The sequence below is a fragment of the Lates calcarifer genome, linkage group LG21 (assembly GCF_001640805.2).
Source record: "Lates calcarifer isolate ASB-BC8 linkage group LG21, TLL_Latcal_v3, whole genome shotgun sequence".
NCBI classification, from domain to species: Eukaryota; Metazoa; Chordata; class Actinopteri; family Centropomidae; genus Lates; species Lates calcarifer.
This window is the reverse complement of record NC_066853.1, coordinates 16,203,791-16,229,106: the sequence shown is the minus strand read 5'-3', so window position 1 is coordinate 16,229,106 and position 25,316 is coordinate 16,203,791. Positions and strand designations below refer to the sequence as shown.

Here is a 25,316-nt window from a genome sequence, read left to right as displayed (position 1 = left end):
GTTTCACCTATTTATCTTTTTACTGGTTTTCTGTAAAAAAAAAAAAAAAAAAAATAGTCACATTTTTTGAAAGGATCAAGTCAGTTCAGTTTGAAAGTTGTGTTTCCTGCTCCAAGGAGAAAAAGGCATTTTTTCTTCAAAGTAGTTCTCCACAAGAAAGATTCTCTGAAGCTGAGCACAGCTTAGAATATGCCTCTGCTCATAGAAGCAGGGAGAAAATGCCAATGAGCTGGTATATACTTCAAGGCATCCAAGAAGAGCTCAATCAAGGGCAGCTGAACTTGGTGGTAGATACTTGAACTTCAAGAAATTTTCACCTGGATCTTGGTAGCTCTATCTATATTCCCAAGTCCCCCCTCTCACGTATCTGACACAGCTACACTTCATACTAAAACCCCTCTGTCTAATGGCTCTGCATGTCCATTGTGTTTTCTGATCCTTCAGTGAGCCAGCTCCATCCAGCCTGCTCTCAGATTTTCAATCTGTTCTACCCCTCGGACCCTTCAGCCTCCAGACTAGAGCCACTGCTGCAGCCTCTCTTCCATAAGTTGCCACCATTTGCTGTGCCACGCTACCAGCGCTACCCTCTGGGAGATGGACGCTCAGTGCTCATAGGTAAGACAGGTGATTTGACTTGGAAATCAATTTAGCACTGTAGGGAGATGCGAGAGCAGCTCCTCCTGAATATTTCATTGGTTAATCTATTTTCTGGTGCAATTGTATAGCCATCTTAATAACCTTTTGGATTTTGCATTTCAAAGCCAGTGTGAAACCTTTGAGGAATTCTGTTAGTTAGACTAGATTACAGCGGCAGAGAGATTCTATGAGTCAGTAATGCAAATTTTCATGGGCACACATATGTACACAGACACAGATGCAGGGCATCACAGAGCCTCAATCCCATCTGTGTGAGCTTGCCCTGAAGAGGCAGCATTAAATCCTACCCCCAAAGCCTGAAATTTGAAGTAATTATACTTCATCTTCTTGTGGTCCAGTACCTTTAGCCTGCCACTGCTCTCTGAGGATCAGGCGCAGCATGTGAGATATTAGACTGCTAGATATGGCACAGTCCTGCTGTAATCCCACAGGAGGGCTTGGTTGTAGAGACTGAGTCCTTAATGAGCCACTGATTTATTTGAAGCATGTTTTAGCCCACTTTTGGGACATAGAGACTCACTCTAAACAGCAGTTATGACGCATTGCCTGGTTCCCCTGACTCTCTATCCACCTACCTCACTGAGAGAAAGTAGGACAAGGACTGATCGCTTGTGCTAACAGCCTGCAAGTATGAACCCAGATACAAAGATAAGGCTTTGTGGTTTGGTGCAAGGCTTTAAAGTATTTAAAACCCTTTTACTCAACATGCAGTCATTAGAAATATGCATGACTCAAAGCAGATTTGTCAAATGTGCCATCTCAGTGATATGGAAAATTATTTTCCATTTTGCTTTCAGTTATCCTTTCAACTGGGACCCCTGCAATGTAAGATAGTCTTTAGTGGGATAAAAACAGAAGCAGATTATTTAAACATGAGCGATACTCTACTGACTATTCATATGGCCCATTTGTTTGCCATTTACTTAGAGAAAAGCTAGGGTGATGATGATGATTTTGTATTGTGAATGCAATATCTCAGAAACAGTTTGAGGGAATTTCTTCAAATTTGTCAAACCTGTCAGATCAGTTTAAAACAACAACACAGTAATCATCACAGTTGCTATCTCCCTCCCTTATGAATATCCACAAGAACGCTGCAGCATGTCAGCAAATACAGAGTCCTAAGTTGGCATATATCAGTCTTGTGCTTGGACACTGTCGCACATTATAGAATCAGCTGCAGGAGTGTCAAGAGCGAGCATCCTTTACTCATCCTCATCATTTACGTTGCAGATATTCATATCACTGAAGCAGCTTTTGAGAAAACACCTGTCTGCCTCGATAATGCTGTCTTCCAACTCACTGCTGTATCACTGCTCCCACTTTTGCACTAGTTGGCAAGTATCTCACCAGTGTTGAAGATTTTTCATTGATGCTCCTGTTACATTTGAATGCCAAAAACCCATTATTTTTACAGATAGATAAAGCTAGAAATGTTACGTATTCCATGTATGACAAGGGGGTTTGCTAACCATCTACCACACCAACTGCAGTAACTCTCCCTGGAGCTATTATTGCACTGTTCTTTAGATGTTTCAGCTTCCATCAGTTTATTTGTTTGCCATTTAAACAGGTAACCCATGAGTAATCCTGTGTTTTGCTCATATGTGACCTGTGTACAAAAAAAAAGAAGACTGACACAGGATAGTAAATAACACAGTGTTTTTACCCATGTAAACTGCATGCCCACGCTGTGATTTATTAATTTAATCATGTTCAGCCAGTCACAAAGCGGCATGCCTGACGCCTCTTGGAGCCAGTGGTGCTGATAAAGGTGATGGAGTGTAAAAGCAGACACACAGCGTAGGCTTGCAGCTGTACCGGGTTTTAATTATGGGCCTGCATCCCTGTTCCATTGATCGGGCTTGGATGCTGTCAAATTATGTGTTAAATTAAAAACCATAGACATGCACACAGGCAGTGGAAGGCATACAAACACACTCGCTCACACATGCAGCGAGTGTGCAGGAGAAACGGTGGCACACATCACCCATTTCCTGTTCTGTAGTATGGTAATTAGTTGTTATGAAGGCATAGAAAGCCAATCAAATCAGGCTCCTATGGGTATGACTTTGACATCAACACCCATCAACAGTGGAGCTTTTATTATGATGAATGCTGCTAATATAGAGAGAATGAGCCATCTTGCTATTGATTTCAAGCTATGGCCCAATGGGAAATATGATCATCTTAGACAGCAACTGCACATGAAATTATAGTAATTTTTATCAGTATTGAGCACATGGGTAATGGTGCTTTAATGTAAAGATGGTGGTGTATTTTTTTTAGCTCCACGTGAAATTATTTGTTAATATGATGCTGGTGTGTGGGGGCTGGTAGCATGGCGAGGACCAGAGGGGATGTTGCTGAGTTAAAAGTCTTTTTCTATCTCTTTTTGTTACAAAGACGTTTCAAGGCCACAGTGCCGTCATCCTCCATCACCTCATGAATTTTCTGCTCATCCTTCCTTTTACCACTGTCATCAGCTGTTTCACTCTCCCCTGCCCTGTGCTTGGATAACATTTTCTCAGTGTCCATACTAGTCATTTAATGGGACTGTTGAATTTTTTTCCCTTTCCTTTGTTCAGACATACCTGCATACACATGCTCATCATTTTTGTGTCCATCTTTGTTACCTGGAGCCCCCGTCTTTCTTGCAAGCCCTTGCAGTTTTTTGATGCCCTCTCTTTCAGCTTCCTCCCCACTACACATCTTTTGAAACTGTATGTTAAATACAACAGTCAGTGCTCTCTCTCTCTCTCTCTGTCTGTCAGAATAATCTCTCTCTCTCTCTCTCTCTCTCTCTCTCTGTCTGTCAGAATAATCTCTCTCTCTCTCTCTCTCTCTCTCTCTCTCTCTCTCTCTCTCTCTCTCTCTGTGCCACTTTCTGCTCATTGTGCTGAAAGAAAGACAGAGCCTTGCTAATGTTCCAGAGACTGAGAGAGAATAAGGCTTCTCTGAGAGGTGTGGGGCAGGGCTCATTAAAGATAACAAATGTAAGTGTGTGTGTGTGTGTGTGTGTGTGTGTGTGTGTGTGGGGACATGCATGTGTATGTGAAGACCTCAAAGCAGCTATGGTTGCTAGAAAAAGTATATACAGTGTATACAATGGCCCTGTCTTCATTTATGTTCATTTATAAACATTTTGATAGGAGATTTGTGTCACGTTCGGTTGTCGCGACAACAGTACAAACGGGTGATTTTGATGTGGAGTTATTGAACACCCTTGATTCTATCTAACATCAGAGAGAGTGGCATGTAATCTGTGTAATCTGTGTTCTGCTGTGGATACTAGTCTTTCACTGTCAGCTTCCAACCCAGTAATTTCTGAAAACCAGCCCCTGTCTTGTAAAAATCTGGTCTGGTATTTCACAACCCCAAAATCTATAAAAATTCAAAGATTTTACCACTGCATTTTAGCTGTGTGTGTGTGTGTGTGTGTGTTTGTGTGTGTGTGTGTGTGTGTGTGTGTGTGTGTGTGTGTGTGTGTGTGTGTGTGTGTGTGTGTGCGCTTCTTCTGAAAATCTAGCATTCAGTGCAGCAACACTGACACATGTCAAAGATTCTATCATCTTTGTCATCCTAACGTGGATCTAGACATGGATTGTTCTTTGCCTTGACTGTGGGGATTTATTAACCACCTCTGATTCTCCCTCACGTCCAAGAGAGCATAGTATGTATTATGTATGTACTCTGCTGCAGACTCCAATCCCTCACAGACAAACACCCAACATGTGGCTGCGTCTGAAAGTTTATTTATAACCATTCTAGTTGTCACAGAGAAGGGGTTAACCTGCCAATAACTGGCTGCTTCATGAAACAAACTGGACTATTCAATGTGATAAATTTAATACATGCATGCACATACAAACTGATCCCCTGTAATGTATATTGAATGTATGCGGGCACACACGCACACACTGTCCATGAGAGGAGGTAATGTCTGCAATGCTAATGTTTGTGTTTAATGTGAGTGGAAGTCATGTAAACACAGAGTTTTGTGTCAGGGGAACCTGTTCTTTCCATAGATGCAGCTCTGATAAAAGACCGACCCAGGCACAATGTGTTCTGGTTAACATTTGCAGGCAGGCAGGCACACATGCTGCTCTCTGTTCAAGCTCCCAGTTTGTACCTTATATCCACTCCATCACATCAAAAGATATCCTAGTGGACTGATAATAATACCATAAATGGGAGGCGAGTCAGTGCCATGATATATAAGTGGGATCATCTTTGCTTAGAGTCTTGGCTTGTTTGTGACATACATACAAATGTACAGATTGCATCCCATTCAGTTGTTTGGCAAAACATGAATTGGTTTATAGGTCGTCACTGGGGTCAACATTTCAGGCTTTGCACACTGCATAGCACAGCGGTGGTGTAGAGGTGGTGGTGTACTGATGTGAGTTTAGCCATTTCCAGTGTTACAATAGAGCCACAGCAATGTACAACAGGATAATGAGTGCTCTCCGGAGTCAGGTTGGAAAAAAATGTTTTGGGTCTCATAATACAGGTAGAAGAATAAAACAGTATGGGGGTGTTTTCAAAGAGATAGGCCTTGTAGCTGTGTTGTTCAGCTTCCTGTTTCTCAGCTATGTTAGGCAATACTGTTACACAGAATTTGAATTACATTCAGTGTGAGTCTCCTTTTGTCTCCAGGATGTTGTAGGGCTTAACATAAATGTGCGATTGGACTGAGCTGGTACACACTTGGCTCTCTAATGATTAAATTATTGATGAAATGTACTTTGTCTAGGCTCAGTGTCTTAGGGAATAGCAAGTAGATACATGATGTCTGGATCTACAAGTCTCCAGGGAAAATTCTCATTTTCTTATTATACAGTATTATCACCGAACAAATAAGAAAGAGCTGTGTAGTGACGTGCCGGTGGGAGAGAAGAACCAAACCTGATGAATTATTCTATTTGTCAGCAGGAGCCCAAAGCAAGATGCTTTTTGGGACTTTGAAAGCCAATACAATTGTATTCAGTCTCATGGAGAGTAAAAGCAGTCTCGGACATTGTACTCCTACTCAGTGCTCGTCTTTGCTTTTCCTTAATAAAACACAAAGCAAATCGATACACAGCAAGAGACCATCTTATTAGGTAAAATAAGAGCATTGATTTAAAGATTGAGGCCAGTCAGTCGTTGTGTGATCAAAGCATTATGTCCTTGTCTTCTCTCTTTCCTTCCTCCTTCCCTAGCGGAAAGTATCCAAGGCCATCCAAATGTGTTTTTGGAGGATGAACAGACCCACGGAGGTCCAGCTTCACAGCAGTCCTCTGGGGTGAAGACTGAGGGAGGAAGAGGAGAAGAGGGAGGTCGCAGAGCCAGCTTGACCAGTGTGGAAAGTGGAACGTCAATGTGCTCCATGGGCCAGCTGGGCAACACCATCGCTAACAGTGAGTGGGAGGGAAGGACGGTGAAGGAAAGACTGTCTCCTCTCATTTATTCAGTTATCTCATTTAGATGAATTCAGGTTCATGAGGTTTCACAACTCTTAAGCTGATCGTCAAATTTCCTCATTCAGCGGTGGATCCTTTATCTAACTAAATGCAGCAATACCATTCTGTCAAAAATACTCTGAGGTAAATTAAGAAGTTATGTAAGTTATTACCAGCAAAATGTACTAGAAGTGAAATTATTCATTATACATGATAAACTGCATGTTTGGAGTCCCCAGGTCCAGATAGATGTTTTTTTAAATCACATACCGTGTGGACTTCAGAGGTCCTCTGTTAGCTTTGTTGTAGGACAAGTTATAACTTTAATGTTCTCAGTGGTGACCATGTGTAATTGCACAACTCCTGTGTGAAGCACCTTTAATCAATAAGAACGCATCATATTTTGCATCATGTTTTGTATGTACAGTCACAGTCAATAATAATCATACCTGTCAAATAAACGTAGTGAAATAAAAAATACAGTCATTTCCCTCTTAAATGTACTGGAATAAAAGTATATACTACCATAACAAGTACTTAAAAACTGTACTTAGTACACTTCAGTAAATACACTTTCCACCATTCTATTCTATTTTTATGTGTGTGTGTGTGTGTGTGTGTGTGTGTGTGTGTGGTGTGTGTGTGTGTGTGTGTTTCAGTTTCCAGTGGCTGGTGGGGCTCCAAAAGGCTGGATTATGCTCTGTACTGCCCTGATGTGTTGACTGCCTTCCCAACTGTGGCTCTGCCTCACCTTTTTCATGCCTCCTACTGGGAGTCTACTGACGTAGCAGCTTTTGTTCTCCGGCAGGTAAGACAGTGTTATTGACAGCCTTACTGTTTTTCCTCAGCAGGTTCCACAGAGAGAACTACTGTCTACAGTTAACACACAAATACTAATACTAATACAAATTAACATTTTTATATTATACTATATATAATATTTTGTATATATTATATAGTATTCGTATAGTATTGTTTGGCCATAGTATATGTTATTTTGTGTGAAAGATTAGTGCACTTTACTCTGACATCAACTAAAGACCATTTCAGACTGAAGTTTCACAACAAGTCAAAGCTATTTGCGGGGAACAGTACAGTTTGTGGAGCTGCTGACTCATGTCTCAAAAGACTGAACTTCTCAAATCAAAGGTGGAGAGGTTGTCTAAGCATGCTGCTCAACAAATAGATGAAACAAAGTAACAAAGGACAGTACATCCCCAGTCTCCTGTTCAGGCCATATTTTTGCATATGTACCCTGTCTTCACTGATTTATCAGTTGTGGTCTCCTGCATCTGCGGCATGTTGTTACAATGGGTGATTGATAAGTTAATGGCCTAAAGATCAACTCTCTGAGAGATCATAGAGAAAGTAATTAACTTTTGTGCTATTACTCTTTCGGGTAATTGAAAATTGCAAGTCAGAAATACCACAAAAGTTATTAACTTCATACTTTCTGCATAATCACTAAACTGCATGTGCATGTAACGAGAGCTGTTTCACGTATCTTATACACACACACACACACACACACACACACACTGCACATTCTTTTCTTTTGCCACATCTTTGAACCAAATGCTGTCACTCGTGGAGCAGCTGTTCTCATCTAATGGAGACTTCTTTCCTTCACAAACAACACAGCACAGAAGCCCATGTGACTCCCTGAATATGTAATAACCAGAAGTCTGGCAGCAAGCCAGTAATGCCATCAACACTTGTAACTGTGGGCAGAAATAAACAATATATGCAGATTTACTGACACATTTTAACATTAGATATTGTGAGAAGTAATTTCAAGACACAATCCGGTGCTGAGATCGTGATGTACATTTACAGATGAGAACACACTACATGACATAAAGGCCCATTTTTTTAAACCTTGATTTAGCCTTGATGAGTGATTCAAGATTGTGGGGATTGCATAATGGTCTGTAAAATGACAGGAAGGTCGGCACACTTTACCTTGTGTGAAAATGTTTAAGATTCATCTCATGCCTCGATTGAGCTTCAGACAAGCGAGGGCTATTTTATCGAACATGTTTGATTTTCCGACTGAAATCTGAGGAAATCTGACCAGGATGAGGTAGTTTGAGCTGGTTTATGAATAAATGTAAAAGTCCATGACAGTAATTTGCAGAAATGTGCTGGTTAGGATTTGAAATGTGTTCTCAGCTTAAGTTAAGGCACCTAGTCATTTCCATATTTCTCTCATCAACTTTCTGAAGTCGTAAGGACCCAACCATTGATCAGAAGTCTTAAGAGTGCCACACACTGCACATATGTCTAGTAACAAGTGGGAATAAAATCATCTGCCCACTGAGCCGCCCATGAATATATCACACCTTAAAAACAGTGATTATATTCACATGTAGAGCGTATTTGTCCATCTGTGGTAAAGACATTAACAGAGCAAGATACACATAAAAAAACAAGCGCATCTCCTCGTGTCCTATTAAAAGTCAATGGAAACACAGACAGCCTTTAAACTTGATCATTAGAAAGCAGAGTCAGAGAATGAAAAATGAAGATTTTCCCCCTGTCTGCCGCAGCATGTCTGCTTTGTGAGAGAAACGTGAGTGGAATAAGGAGAGCATGTAGGAAATAAGCACAATCGATGGCATCAGGAAGCTAATAAACTTGAGGATCATTATTTTGGCTCAGTGGTTTTCAGCTCCACTCGATGCCACATCATATTAGAGGACTGTCATGGAATTTAAGAACTGCAGGGGAAGTAATTTTGTTAAAATTTGGCTTTTTTCAGTCCAAGTTCAGTCTATCTGAGTGTCTCAAGGTTTGAGCCACCCAGTGATTGAGTCTGATGGTATGATATACATGGCCTCTATTAAGTAGGGAGCGGTAACTTTCTTTTGAGTATTCCAAATCATCTCTTGGCCATTAATCTGTGTCAGTGTTGCTCTTGTCACAATAGCTTTCCTTTAGAATTGTGATTTATGATCCCTAAACATAACTGCAGATTTAATTTCAAGGCTTCAAGGTAGTAAATATCCCACGTTATTATTGTCTATTCTTCACTGTGTCAATGTGCAGAGGGCGTTCAGGTGAGACCAGAGTCATTACTGATGGATAAAGCTGTCTGTTTGATAAAAAGATATGAATTCAAAGGCTTGTGTGTGCCTATGCCTGCTTTTATTTACATGTGTGTTTATTGACAGCTCATGCGATGCGACTGTGTGAAGACCCAGGAAGCGGACAGCATGGACTCGGCTCCATTCTCTCCTTCCAGCCCACGGGAAAAATGGCTCAGAAGGAGGACACATGTCAAACTAAGGGTAATAATTTAGTCATTGTTTTATTTTGTATAAATATACTAAATATACTTTTGTTCCAGTTTGCTCTGGTGGCAAAATCGCGTACATTAATGTGAATTTATGGTCATTCAGTTAAATTTCAGAAGCTCATATTCAAACTTGATGTGAACAAACTCTGTTCACTGAAAAACTGATTTTTTTAACAAAGCACTTTGGCTCGGACACAAGATATTACACAACCTGAAATATTGTCTCTAAGGTGCCCCTCATCCTCAGAAATGCACCCACCCACACTCACATACACACAAAGCAGAAATTGTGTTTCCTGCTGCAATGGCCTTGTATTCATTCAACTTAAAAATACAGTTATCATCAACTCCTGAGGTGACAGTGCTTTGGTGATGTTGTCCATGTGAATGGTCTGTGGCCTGAATTCCTTAAAATATACTCCCACACTTTCACCTTGAAGCACTGAAGCAGGCAGGCACTTACAATTACTTGATGCTTCTGAGCTGAGCACAGTAGAACAATCAAGGTCACTTTGCCATCCACCGAACACTGCTTTTATCTGCCACTTTCTGAGGACTAGAATTTAGTGACTGCTTGCTTTTCATGAGGCTATAAATAGAACTTTGTAACCAGAGTACCATGGAAACACATCTATATTTGAGTCTGTGAAGGTATTCTTTTTCCAGTGTCATCTTCTTCATGCCTCACCTTGGACAAGTGATGCGTTTCTGATGTAAGTGTTTAAAGAAAAGCAGCGCTGACAAGTTGCCCCGTTCTGAGTGCAATTCATTGTGCAGAGATTTAGAGCTGTGCCGTGCTGATTCAATCTGGGCACAGCCAGCTCATCTGCTGCAGAGTGATACTATTCAGGGACACTTGGCATCTATTCCTGATCTTCCTCTGCTTGGTAAGAAGTCGTTGTCGCTGCTGGAGAGGGACCACTAGTGTGGTTGTTGTTTTTGGTACATGCTGCTCTTTCACCAACGGGGGTCTAAATCTCAAACTCATCTCTTCTACATTTTTGTCTAGTGATACTGAGACACATGTTGCTCTCCTGTTGTCACATCCGAAACACACAGAGAGTTCTTAGCAGGGAAATCTAAGTAGATATTGAACAGTGTCTGGCCTCTGTTGTGATGTGCACACAGCTGTGATGCTTTAATGTTTGTGTGTGTGCATGCTCAGGTGTGCACATATATGTTTGCTTACACTGTATGCTTGACATGACTGGATCAGTGAGTGAGACCTCATGCTGGCAAACAATTAATTGTTGACAAAGCTAATGCAGGAGAACAGCTGGAAATGTTGAACTTCCTTGTTAGATGTCACATCCTTTAAATCAGTTATCATTAGCCGGTGTAGTGAAACAGTAAAATACAACCTCAGCACAGTTGATCACTTTAGCAGTTAGCAATAATTACTTATGCAGATGCCCCTCTATCTTATTAACAGCAGTTCATTTTCAAGTGAAACAAAATCTCATCGCAGTCTCTCACTCCTGATAAAATCACAGCAATTAACAAAGGTGGAATTAACATATTACATTTATTGATATTGCTTTTGTTTACTCACTGGGGTTGTGCTTCTTTTAGCTGTGACTCATGTATTTTTTTTCAAAAAGTAAACATTTTATCAGCTCTCGATAAGTATAAACCCTGCACAAGCTTGTGGAGGAAATATCATCTTTTATCTACAGGGCAGCAAACACATTTCAATGTGTCTGCAAGGTGTTTTAAGAGAGCATGGGTGCCGAGCAAAGTTCTCTAGGATAAAAGTGAGGATTATAAATATGGCAAAAAAGTTGGCAGGAAAATTTCTGTCATTGTGGCCCACAAGAGAGTCTTAGAAGTATACATTAGAGTGCTCATAATATGCTATTAAAATGCAACCATCTCTGCAAGAAGAGATTTAGGGATTAGTGTTTCTCTGCTGGCTTACTTGGAGGTACTCACTGAATGGTGAAATATGGAGAAAAGAACAAGACAAGGAAGCTAAATAGAGAGTTAACATTCTTTTCTCTAAGGTTCCACAGTGCATACTTCAGAGGTATTTGGCTAGATATTGAACTCTGGCAATGCAACTCATCAAAGCAGAGAAAACTTCAGCTAGTTTTTCTAATGGTGTGTAATACTGTGTGTCTCAAAGGCTTGTAAAGATGGGTCATACAAGGACTAACACCAGTTGCCAGTTGCTGTAGCTCAGACAGATACAGAAGTCAGTTCATACTGATTCTACATTCTGTCTAATCATGTCTGTATACACAAACACTGAGCTCTGCTTCCTCATTGCTTTTAGCATTTATAGTGAACACAGTGAAGGCAGCATTGATATACATAAGGTTTACTGTGATACTATGTGATGATCCTTTTAGCAAACAGTTAACCAATATTTACACATCCAACAGACTTGGGTTATCTTACTCCAATAGTCACTCTCCATTTAGCTCTGTTTTTGGTCTCAACCATCTCCTCTGTCTTTTTAGATGTTAAATGTTCATCAGCTGCCATAAAACCTCAATCTGTACATGGCCTCTTCAAAATCTACGATTTTGTGATCTCATAGACAACCTGTGTCAAGCTAGCTAAGGTTTGAGCCTGGAATTTAATTCTTGACACTGGGAACATAATGTGTGACAAAATAATCTCAACAAGTCCACTTGGTATCTTTTTCAAGGCTCTCAGCCGCATTTCATGATTTCATGATTCAATAAAAGGTTGAAACTAAGACATTATTTTGAATGCTCCCTCTTGTTGTCTACTGTAGAACGTCACAGCCAACCACAGGGTGAATGATGTCATCGCCACCGAGGATGGGCCTCAAACTCTTGTCGGTCGCTTCATGTACGGACCCCTGGACATGGTCACTCTGACTGGGGAAAAGGTGAAGAACGGCAGCATCACTTATTACTACTGTTATAAGTTTGTATATGAAAAACTGCCTTTAATTTCTAAGTCTTGACGCCCCTTGTCCCTGTCAGGTGGACATCCTGCTGATGACACAACCCCAGTCTGGTCGCTGGGTGCATTTTGACACAGAGGTGACCAACAGCAGCGGCAGAGTCACATATACCATACCCAAGAGCAAGAAACTCAGCCTGGGTGTCTATCCAATTAAAATGGTGGTCAAGTAAGCGTCCGTGTGGCCTGCCATTACAAAACACTGTACTATCAAATAAGATGGAGATATACGTAGAGAAAGGAGAGAATATTGAATTAAGTCCTATGCCCGTGCTTGTATCAGTGTGTGAGCTTCTTGCCAGATAGGGCAGAATATAGAGTGGCGGAGGAGAGTAACAAGCGAATGCAGTTTCTCGTTTATTATGCAATCTCTCTCTTTTTCTATCCCAAGGGGGGATCAAACGAGTGCAGAGGCCTACCTGACTGTGTTGCCACGGGGCATGGAGTGTGTGGTCTTCAGCATCGATGGCTCTTTTGCAGCCAGCGTGTCCATCATGGGCAGCGACCCTAAGGTCCGCCCTGGGGCTGTCGATGTCGTCAGGTAACTGGTAACAGCCTCTGAATGCGTGTGGGTGGGTGAGCGCTTTTGTGCAAGCATGTGTGTGCATGTAAGTGAAACGAACATCAACAAAATGGTTCGGAAGTATACAAATAAAAAATCAGAAGTGAATGCTTGTGTGCACACCAGGCCACTTTAACACATTACTCACTCTTAAGCACATCCTCTCTGTGTTACTGATCAAAATGAATACCTTTGAAGTGTGTTTGATGTTATATATTCACTTGCAGGCACTGGCAGGACCTGGGGTATCTGATCATCTACATCACAGGCCGCCCTGATATGCAGAAACAGCGTGTCGTATCTTGGCTCTCGCAGCACAATTTCCCCCATGGGATGATCTTCTTTTCCGAAGGCCTGGTTCACGATCCCCTGCGACAAAAGACTATCTTCCTCAGGAACCTCATACAGGAGGTACATCCTCTGAGACAAGCTGTCATCCGACATTAACCAGGCATTAGTCTTTCTAATAAAGCATGTGAAACATTTTGCTCTCCACCCTACAGTGATCTCTCTATTCCTCTCCTCGGTGTCACTCTTTTTGCGAGCTCACAGTGACGTAGCCTTGGGTTGTACTGCATTGAAATGCCAAACACATCTCTGACTGATTTTTCTCTCACCAGTGTCACATTAAGATCAACTCTGCTTATGGCTCCATGAAGGACATCTCTGTTTACAACATGCTTGGTCTCAGCCCCTCTCAGATTTATATTGTTGGCAGACCTTCGAAGAAATACCAAAATCAGTGCCAGGTACTTCAGTTTAAAGGTTTTCGTTTTCCTCTTGGTTTGTGTCATTTACTTTTATCTTCTCACTACTCTCTCCCTGATTTTCTAACCCTTTGTCTGTGTGGTGTGTGTAGTTCTTGAGTGAGGGCTACGCAGCGCACCTCTCCACCCTTCAGTTTGGGCACAGAGCCAGACCCAAGAAATCCCCCTCGGTTCGTATGGTCCTAAGGAAGGGCTCATTTGGTCTTTCTGCGAAACCTGACTTCCTGTGTAAGCGCACCCACCTGCGCAGGACCATGTCGGTGCAACAGCCCGACCCGCCGTGCACACCCAACCCCAAGCCTGAGCGAGCCCAGAGCCAGCCGGAGTCTGATAAGGACCACGGTGGAGGAGGAGGAGGAGGAGGTGGAGGGGGAGGAGGAGGAGGCGGACAGGTGGCGGACAAGGTGCATGGGGACGGGCCTCCATACATCGTGGAGACACGACTCCCTGACATCAAAAAAGAGATGGAAGGATTGCAGGAGGACAGAAGAAGAGGAGAACAAAGGGGTCTCAGTGTCCAGGGCCAAGGTGAGATCTTATTGTTTAAATATAAGTATAATTCTGCATTTTAACAACTTGTATCTTTTTTTTTTTTTTAGTTTTTGCCATCATTCTTATTGGTATTATTACCTTGAAACAACTGATGTGCTCAACTCAAATGTCTTCAGAGTATAATTGGTGCTGACCCAAAATACACAGAAATGGAAAAAAAAGTTGCCAGCAGATAAATATAAAACACTTTAAACAGGCTAATGCACTGCAGCAGAAAGAAACCGAGGCTTTCTCCTAGGGCTAAAAATGTGTCTGTTTCTTTCTGCTTCTGTACATTACCCTATTAATAATATTATTACCTTCACACAAGTCAGTAAACACAAGCAGTCAGATGATGATATATGAGCTTCAGGCTGAGAAAATGAAGGTGAACAGAAAAAAATATTACCTAACATGTTAGTTGTAAACATCGCAGTTTGCAGACAAAGTTCTTTACAAACTCAAGTTTGTCCTTGCTTTAAAAAACTGAATCTTCACAGTCTACAATGAAGGATTATTGCTGACATTTCAGATGCACTTGCTTTCACTTAAATTAGTTTCGATAATCTAAGGTCTAAAGTGTTTTTTGTTTGCTTGTTAACTACCTGTCCAATCACTTGTCCTTGTCCTCCAGTTGTCCTTCACAAATGATGCAGGTTTTTCTTGGCAAAGAGCAATGTGACGTTGTACTGTGCTGTTTCAAATTCCAGAATGGAGCAAATAAGGAACATTTGTTTAAAGAAAAAAAAAAGAAAAGAAAAGAAAGTTGAAAAAAAAAGTGTAAAAAAAATGTTGAGTGGTTTGTAAGATGGTGTGCATTATGTTCAGCCTTGTACTTGAAGGCAAATGAGTTTAAAGGCAGCAGACTAATACTGCACTTCCATTAAGGACTCATAAGAGAATACGAGACAGATTAAAAGAAAAATGGTCAAATCAAACAGAAAAGGCTGGAATATCCTGACTTTTAGTCCCTAGTTTGGTTCAAGCTCCAAAAAGTCCAGATCAGACAATTCCAACAATGCTACTTGATAGCATCTCTCATTAAAACCCCCCTGAGCAGAGCAATGTCATGCATCTGTCCCACAAATTTTGTTAACACCCAATCAATTCAATCAGTCTCCTGGTTTTATAGCTGGGGACAACAATAGGGAAGAAATGTGCAGACATCAAATGAAGTGCAGATAGTTGATTCGTGTCCCTTTCATTTTTGTAAAACAAAGGTCCGGTGTCGTTGGAAGCAAACTGCACAGGCTCTGATCAGAACGTCAGATGAGAGCATGAGAGCAGTGCATCCTCAGATTGTTACAACACCTGTGAACTTGTGTGTTATTGTTCCCCACTTAATAATAACAATCGCTGTCACATTAACGGCAGCAAACGGTAACAAAACTCGTTGAATAAATCAGCCTTTCACTTCACTGCGTCGTCTGTTAAACTTTTAAAAAGCCCAGGGCTCCGCAAAGCAGTGACGCAAACACAGATTGATTTTGCTCGCTGTTGTTGAGTTCCAGCAAAGTCAATAAACGTCCACGTTGATTAGATTATGTTCTTTGGTGTACCTGATGCATTACAGTCTTTACACTCTTAGTCACGGCAGAATTATTATTTTTATAAATAAACTTAAGTCTGAGAGCGCCAAAGAGAGAAGGCAAAAAAAGAAACAACAGCAAGAAGGGACATAACAAACAGTGAATCCTTTTCTTGGACACTGACAGTATTCCTGTGGCAACCTGAGCAAGTGATGCTATTAATAGCAGCAGCAGCACCCTAGGAGGACTGAATGTAAATTTGCTCATGATTATGATTATGCAAGTACTGATGAGCTACAACTGCAAAGTCCTCCCATGCTTGAAATCCACTCATTTTTAGATTTGGAAATATTGTCTGTGCAATTATGGAGATTGGAGCCATGTCACTGTGAGAGCCTGTAGGAACAAATATGCTGATTCAGAGTACACAAACGCTAATCAATGTGTCAACTCTTCCTCAAAAGTGGGAGACTTCCCTAATTCTCCTCTCTCATTTGACAGTGTCACCTCTACCTACTGTACATGTACATTGGATCTCAGCTCAGCTTTACCTCCTGCTTGGCCCTCTACACTTTGCCACCTGTTCTGCCTTTTTTTGTGGCCTGCTTGTGGATAATGTCACTTAGTCTTTGTGCCTGAAATTTTAAGAAGATGACGGGGATGTGCAGTGATTTTTGCGAATGTCTGTGTCAAGCTCAAATTGTGTCTAATTGTAAAATCAGAAGAATGTACTCAAGATCGTAAATATACACACACATTCACGCACACACATGCTTCAGAGGATGAAAAATGCGGTGCCCGTGGTGACTTGGAACCTGCTGGGACTCTGCACCACGCTCTGATCCCATTCAGACTGCTGTGCTGACAGGCAGTCACACGCCGGCGCCCTTATGTAAATACTCCCAACACACATCATCCCTGCGTGGGCCTCTGGACACAGAAGCACTGTGACGTTTAGGTTCAAGCTCTGCAATCCGACTGACCTCGCTGAACACTGGCCTCTGCCTCCATTTCACTCCCACTGTTAGATGTCTCCCTAGAACCGATGCTGTGCTGTCCTGCTCCTCCTGCCACCTCCCCATCTCCTTCTTTTCCCTAAACCAGTCAGGCAGAACATGCCTTTCGACAGCCGCTGACCCGTTGTGGTGTGCACGACTCGGTCACCAAGGTCGCATTTGCACTATCAAAGTACACCGCAGTCGTTCTCGATTTAGCTGCGGTGCTAGCTTCAGAAACAAAGAGTTGTGTTTGTATTTTATTGTACTTGTAGTTTTTGTTTTTTCCTGCAGATTGTTCGCTGTCACCCTCTGTTGGTTACTGTAACTACTGGAGGATTAAACACAAATAGTTTGAAGGAAAGTGTTGATGTAGCCAAAAAGTGTTTACAGATTGGTAGACACAGCTGTAAGGAAAGTGATCAAGTCCAGTTTATCTACACATTTACAATGATAGTGTAATTATCATTGGTGGCAACGTTAGTTTAGTTGCTTGGTAGTTGCAGTAGCTTGCAGGATATTGTACATTAGACCCCATGCCAGTTGAAACTCCACCAGGATGCTGTTGCATCCATTTATTACAGCTGCACTGGAACCAATAGATTTGTGATTAAATCTGATGCTGTCTTGTGCACTCGAGGTTGAATTGAGTCTTACTGTGGCCATGTTTAAAACTCTGTGCAAGTCAAACATATTTTTCTATGAGGAAATATTGTAAATAGAAATATTTTCAATGTATGTTTTTGAACCTTTTGTTGTTTGACGGTTGATTTTTTGCCTTAAATTGTACTTGATGTTGTGTAGAGATACAGACTTATTTTATTTGTTTGACCAAAGTATTGAGTTTTACTGTTACATCATGACAAAGTGCATTTTATCTAGTTGATATTTTTGCTTTGACATGTTTTAGATACCGTATATGTGTGTGTGCGTGTGTGTGAGTGTCTAGGTATTTGTTGTGGAGTTGTATTTACTGTGAATATGAAGACAGCGATGACAAGTAAAGGTCTCTGCAGAGGAATCAGGACACCGGGAGGCCAGTGTTAACATGCCTGCATGTTCTCACTGTGGCTCACTACTGCCGGCTTTTCAGAACTGAGCGTGTATTTTTATAGATTTGGATTGAAGCAGTCTGTCGGAGGATTACTTGGTCGAGGTTTTTATACCTGCTATGAAAGAAAAAGGGCTTATGAGTTCTTAGGGTGTCTTGGTTTAGCTGAAAACCTGCATAGCGGAGAGTGGAAAATGCAAGCAAGGAGGAAGCTATCTTTGACTTGGTTTCTTTCACCCCCTGTAAATCACAGGTGGTCCAGTAATTAGCCATTTGATTACTACTAAGTATGTATGACTCCCTGTAGTGATCCCCCTGTACTTGTAGTGCACCAATTAGTATTACTTGGTAATTGTATAATATTGTAGAAACACTACTGAAATACTTAACTCAATTTTGTTTTGCGTTTAAATTGTTAATACAGAAACATTGTCATCCAAGCAACAAGATGATCATTCCCATCAATGTACACACAATAATCAAAGTGACTCCATCAGTCTGTTCAACACATAGTGATATTCTCTTGCCACGATGATACCCTGGAGGAGTGAAATATTTAAGCTGGGCAGCATTTTATTACACCAATGTTAGTAAATGGCAAATAATGATCTAAAGGTTAAATAGTGATTGTTCTGTGCATGTTAATGATTTGATATTGGTAAGTAATGGCTATCAATTGTCATGTTTGTGGCACCCTTAATTAACGATAGAGTAGTTATTTGTAAATAAGTGGTGAATGATTATTCATGGATTCAACCACCACGTGCTTAGTAAAATCAAAATCAGTACTTTATGATTAATAACTGATTTTTTTCAATAGTAAAAATACACTCAAGTGTAAAGGAGCCAATGCATTATAAATTACTTTTACTTCAGACTGTCACTCATTTAGTGGGATCAATGGAAACTGATAAATCATTCAAATTCCATTTTCATTTTCTTCTTAGATAGTAAAGGCTAATAATCCTTAATAATGAAAGAACAACAGGACATGTAATATAAAATTATTGTATTTATAGAAAGATGTAAGTGTTGCACAATTATTGCCTTCAAATAAATCTGATTAACCTCTTGTTAAGTACTAATTAATATTGTCAAATGATTAGTATTCACCAAATCATGACTTAACTATTGGGTATTGACCTAATTTGCCATTTATTAACAATTCTTATGATTTATAAAGTAAGCTTTTGTAAGTTAACTAAAACTGTTGATTTTATTTATTTTTGTGATCTTATTTTTGGTCTTATGAGTATTTGACACTGGCCTTTTGACCAATGAGGGAAAAAAAAAAACGCTGGTTTCACTGCTGCAAAGTTTATTGTTTTGTACAGATCTCCTGTGATGATTAACATGTTATTGTGTTTACTGGACTCGGTCTGCCTTTCATTATTGCATAAATAAAGATATTTCACAATTGAATAATTTAGATTTTGCTCCAGAAGTGTGTTATTCTTCCTTCCACATGCTCTTCATCTCCAGACATGGATGCTGAATCACCTGCAATAAGCTGTTTTTTACCTCAAGGTCAGGAGTTTTACTGTGGGGCATCAGACTTGACTCCCATATCCTCTTATTTATATATTGTAAGGCTTACTGGCTTGTAACGTCAAACTTTGAAACCTCACTACAACTCCCTCTTTTTCCACTATTCTCACTCTAAACTATCTGACCTATAAATCAAACAGTTTGATTTAGCATTGATGGATTACAGACATTAGGGGGTCTGGCTGTTACAGTAGCAACCACAGCTGTAGACCTTATTCTGCTTCTGCCTTCTCATGAGAGCAGCATTTCTCCTTAACCAATAAATGGCTACAATCCTGCACTGATTGCTGGAAATCAAACCAGTCATCCATTCACTGCTCGGTACAAATCTAGGCTGATTTAATTTTGAGTTGTTGACTTACAGACAGCTCATTCTCTACTTTGATAGTCAAGAATGACCTCTCAAAATAACATGGACAAGAGGCTCTTCTCAGACTGGTCCATGTTTATCAGGTACAATGTTAATCATGTTTGCTGTTTTACTTTAGTGTAATGGCAGTTTTACTTTATTTGGCTTTAAACCCAACTGCTGAACATTTTTGACAGTTTGGGCAGAAAGATGTGGAATCACCGAACTTATTATGATTCATCCTGAAGGAGCCATGAATCTCTGAAGAAAAATGTGTGGTAATTCATCCAGAGACATCCAAAAATTTCACTAAAACACCAATGTCAACCTGCTGGTGGTGCTAGAGGAAACAGTCCATCGATCGCCACGGTTCGTATTAATGATTAATCCTGTGGGGACCTTGAATATCAGTACAGAATTTAATGGAAATCTGTCCAATAATTGTTTCAGTGTGGACCAGTTGGTGGTGGACAACTGACAGTCACTAGCATGGCTAAAAATGGAAATGTAATCATCTACAGATCCATAATAAGTGAACTCCATCTGCTAATGAGGATCGCATGATGTGATGGAAAACTTCAGCGACTGGATCTTGTGGTGAGATTATTTTTTTCAACTGCTTAAATATTTGTTGTACAGGTCTAAAATCCATAGAGTTACTATAATGCAATATACTGTAGCTCATCGTGTAAAATACAGAAATGTCAGAAGCAGTATTCACCTGTTGAGCAGACCAGATACACAGTATGTGCCCTATTTCACAGTTCACTGAACAGATCCTGCAAAAAAATGGGTATTTTTATCAAATTAATGAATTGCCTTGATCATGGTGAAGGTGACGGGGACAATGACCTCTATCTTGGAGCTGTATAAAGTCTTTTATCTTACCCCAGGCATCTGTTATAATGAGCTGGAGCTGTGATTCACCAAGCCACATTTAAACATCATTAGTAACATATGGTCTGGGAAAACAGGCAAAAAATTGTTCCCCTGCGAAAGGAAAGGCTGCAGGTTTCTTATACTGCAAGCTTCATGATTCACATAAAAGTCAGCCACAGTGAAATCTGTGATTTAAGTGATTAGAACTCTTAATTTGTGTCCCTAGTCTCCTTGTTTTTTGCTCATTTGCGCAGAAGAAACCAGTGTTTAAATTGCACTTTCTTGTCTCCACTAGTTATTTGTTTTTCCCATAAGTCACTTCAGCTGATCAATACCTTGAATCAAGGTAATTTTCCCTTGAGACTCTTTAGCGAGTGTACTGTTGCTACTCCACAAATTAACTAGATCCTCAAGTAGCAAGAGAGGAACATGAAAAAAAAACTCTTCATTACTAACTGCTTACATGAAATTGTACTTTACTCAACCAAGTGTTTAGGTACAAGGCCTTCATTGTCATTTGTGTTGGTAATAGGAAAGGCAAGCAACTCTCTCACACGTCAGGAAACAGTGGTGCGAAAGTCAAAAAAACATCCAGTGAGTGGCAGCTCTGCAGACACAAACGCCTTGTTGTTGATGAGATAAGGTAGAAAAGAATGACCAGACTGGTTTGAGCTGACAGAAAGGCTACGGTAACTCAGAGAACTACTCTCGACAACCGTGGTGAGCAAGTATCTCAGAATGCACAACACGTCCACCAAAGGGTGGTGGTAGTGTAATGTTTTCTTGGCACACTTTGGGCCCCTTAATACCAAACAATCATTGTTTGAATTAGACAACTTATCTGAGTATTGATGCTGACCATGTCACACCATGTCACAAAGCAAAGGTCATTTCAAAGTGGTTTCATGAACAGGACAAGTCCAGTGTACTTCTTGTGGAATCCATGCACATCTGAGGCTGAGGCCAGCATTCGTATGGTCTTCCTAATAAAGTGATTGGTGAGTATACATGTACACTGATATACACACACTTGTTGATTTTCGTTGTTTTAACCTGACATTAAATTAGCTTAATTTAGACAACCTATATACATCTGCTGCACTGCCTCTCCATATGTAACAGTGTTTAGCTGTGTTGCCCCTGTTCAGTAAACTAACAAATACTAATCAATCCAGTAAAAAGGTCAGCTGTTGTCATTGCTGGTCACAGGGATTGGATTGGTGCATCTCTAATTGCCACCCATGAATTTGTAATGCTTCTGGATATCTGAGGCTATTTCAGGCAACAGGATCTGAATCTCGATGAAGATGGATGGACCTGATTTGTGAATCAATGAACGCTTTTGTCGCAGGGATTTCTGTCTTTGTCCAAGCAGGATGACACTCTCACAGTGATCAAACGCCAGGCTTCCTCAGCGTGGTGCAGCCACAGGGTGCTGTTGCATGGTGCAGCTACAGCGTATACTGTGTTGCTTGAGGATATCCTGAGGACCGCTGATAACACTTTGCTCATAAGACACGCCGCATTAAACACAGTGTCCTCTTTGCATTGAGCACATTTAACGTGATACACTAAGAATCTGGAATACTATTCAAACAGTGCAACGTAATGCTTGCGTAAGACAGAGGCTGTCATCCTAACGTACCTGAGTAATGCAGTTTATGCTCTGTGATACAAAACAAATCAGTTACCTAGCAGCAACTTAACACTTGCCATGACCTCCAGCTCTGTTCGGCAGCAGCACCACTGAATCAGCCTTATTGTTATTCCAAAACAGCAGACTGCGGTTTAATTTGTCCTGTGATCTGGCAGGTGATTTCTGGATGCCGGGGCAGTGATGAGGAATGCATTAAAATCTGAATAGATCAGAACAGTCCAGGGCAGCCCAGGGACAGAGAGAGAGAGGGAGAGGGAGAAATAAAGAGAGATATTTCTTGGAGCCAGGCACCCTGGCTTCTACACAGCAGAAACAGAGTCAGATAGTGTAAATAACACAGCATTTGTAACCAAAGCACATTCCTGGGGTCAGCAAGGAGAAACAGAGATAAACTTACCTCTGGCAAGCTGCCATGGAAACTCTGTAGTGTTTCGGTCAGTTCTGGTTTGATATTACATTCGATTCATTTAAAGCTGCCTTAGTTTATATTCCCTATGTAGTCGTTTGAATTAACTTTACTTTAAAATAGATTTATTAAGTTTATTAAGTGCAGTTATGAGACTTAATGTAGTTTATCATTTGACCTTAATCATCTACAGCCATGGTGACACTGGAATAAATGGTTTAGCTGTTTGGTGAACGTCTATAGGAAATGGCCGAAGGGATGCACCGCAGCAAGATTAAAAATAGGTCTTAAAATTATTCAAGAGGGCGCATCGCTGGGTAGAAGCTCAGCCGCTGTTATATTAGCCTGAAACGCAGCCTCTGAATTCAGTCCAGGGTCACAAGAAATTAGAAAGAATTTGGAAACCTGCTGTTGTAGAATACTTTCAGGGGAGGAAAAAAAATATCCGTAGATCGAATTTGAGAAAGCAATTATCTAAAATGCCGCCAGGAAGAGGGGGGTCAGATGCTGGAGCCACATATCACTGCTCACAGTGGCATCAGATGTGACAGGCTGTGTCCCTTCATAGCAGAACTCACATCTTTCACTGCCATCTTTAACCAGAGACATCAATATTTAACAGAAGTTAATGGTCTGACTGCTCCTGGAGAAAAAAAATGTTTGGAGCCTTTTCTGCTCTTTATGTTTACGAGCTTTTATGTGGAGCTTTTTTCTGTTGGGTAACTACAAGCAAGATGTCTCACAGCTGTATTCTACTGTTGATTTTACAATTTCATTTAATTTGTTTTCCTCTTCTCTGGTATTTCAATTCAAATCCACAATGGCAAACACAGGCACATCTTTTATTTAAGCTACCTAGCAAGACTGTTGCCAGCTCAGTAGCTCATTAACACAAGATCTGTCTTACTTGCAGCATTGTGAAACACACAGTGATGGTGAATAATTAAAGGAGAACCAAATGAATAAACAGTGTGTGTCTCCTCAGGTATAACACATTCAAATATGTATCATCGGTGGAATAAACTGTCAAAGAAAGATTTAACAGCTTTTCTAGGAAGAAGAAGGATTAAGACAAGACGATATTGTAACTTAAATAATGTTCAGCCAAGATAAGCAAGTAAACTTGGAAGATTAATTTTTAACTTCTGAAATGAGTTTGTTGAGTTTATAAAGCATCTTTGTTTGGGACTGTGTAACTTTGCTCTGTGATAAGGAGCTGGAGTTTCCCATACTGTATGATAAAGGAGGGAAAAAAGCCAAGGAGAGAAAGAAAATGGTTCTCGTAGAGATAGACTTTCTATGCCTAACTTTTAATGTAGTATGAAATGACTTTGTCCTCTCTGCTTAGGGTTCAGATGACTTTATCACATTCGTAAATAGGCAGAATGTCACCCAGTGCAGAGGCTGAAATGACCCTGAAAGACTTGTGGTTTTCCTCTGTCTTCTGTGTCAGTGTCCAGATGGATTTGAACACACAGGGCATGACAGCACAAAGTCACTAAGCACAGTCACAGACTTTTGAGGGACCTTAATGAAACCCCTTTATTTCAAATTAATGTTTTGATGAGTGATTTATCTGTAGTGACTATTTACTACACTTAAAAAAAAACTACTACTGCCACTGAGAGGTTTAGTAATGGTGCATGCTTCCAACAAAATGCCCAATTTGTGGTTCACACAGTTCAGTACAGCTCACAAATTGCTGTTGAACCACAGTCCATTTGTTTCCTTCTCACTTAAAATGAATCAAAATGTTCCACAGAAAGTACAGAATTATGTGCAAACAAAGTATGAGGCACAGCGCAGCGTAAACACAAGTTACAAACTGTATTCTGCTCACACAAAGCAGCAAAGCCTGAACCTGATTACCTTAACCTCCTTAGAGGCGCCTTGTGGAGTTGTTTTTTGTAAACAAACAAAAAGCAATGTTTACAATGAATGTTACTTACCAAATACATTGTGTGTGTCCTTGATGTAGAGTACATAACACATAAAGCATATAAGAATTTTGGAGCATTTTAAAACCAGCATTGTGTACATTCTAAGTAAAATGTTCAAGTGCCAGCAATCTTCTTCACTGCCTTTGCTTGGGCATTGCTGTGTTTCTTGGCGCATTACCGCCACCTGCAGATCAATGAAATAGCACGTATGTATGTGTGTCCTCATGCGCGAGCAAAGTACAAACGGTGCCAGAGTTTTGGTTTTGGGAGAAATGTCTCAACAACTATTTGATGGATTGCCATGAAATTTGGAGCATATTGATGTCTCCTTCAGGCTGCGCTGTAATAAATTTGGTGATCCCTTAACTTTTCATATAGTACCATCATCAGGTCAAAACATGAACTTGTCCTACATTTGCGTCAGCTTCAGCTGTGGTTTATCTGTAGTGCTAATTTGGCCAGAATTTGACATGCTAACATGCTAAATTAAGATAGTAAACGTGGAAATACCTGCAAAACATCAGCATGTTTGCATTCTCATTTTGACCATATTAACATGTCGACATTAGCACTTATCTCAAAGCACCACTGTGCCTATAGACAGCCTCTCACAGCTGCTAGCATGGCTGTAGACTCCTAGTCTTGTTAACTATTGTCGTGAATGACCCCACAAATGCTAATGTATCCTATTTACGGAAGAACCAATAACCTAAGTTCCTAAGTCTCTGTTTTTTTGTAGTTGTCACGTTGTACAAAATGTAGACAG

General features: G+C 40.6%; 1 protein-coding gene across 1 annotated transcript in view; it reads left to right on the top strand.

The window, feature by feature from the left end:
• Positions 1-19,200, top strand: part of pitpnm3 (PITPNM family member 3) — an 80,996-nt gene extending 61,796 nt beyond the window's left edge. Inside the window, exons 11-21 of the mRNA XM_051065463.1 lie at positions 445-615; positions 5,862-6,059; positions 6,761-6,909; positions 9,275-9,391; positions 12,143-12,259; positions 12,357-12,505; positions 12,728-12,877; positions 13,126-13,309; positions 13,519-13,647; positions 13,758-14,193; positions 16,227-19,200. Of these exons, the coding sequence (XP_050921420.1) occupies positions 445-615; positions 5,862-6,059; positions 6,761-6,909; positions 9,275-9,391; positions 12,143-12,259; positions 12,357-12,505; positions 12,728-12,877; positions 13,126-13,309; positions 13,519-13,647; positions 13,758-14,193; positions 16,227-16,351 (1,925 nt within the window). The 3' untranslated portion in view covers positions 16,352-19,200. The remainder of the gene's footprint in view (positions 1-444; positions 616-5,861; positions 6,060-6,760; positions 6,910-9,274; positions 9,392-12,142; positions 12,260-12,356; positions 12,506-12,727; positions 12,878-13,125; positions 13,310-13,518; positions 13,648-13,757; positions 14,194-16,226) is intronic.
• The last annotated feature ends 6,116 nt before the right edge of the window (positions 19,201-25,316 follow it).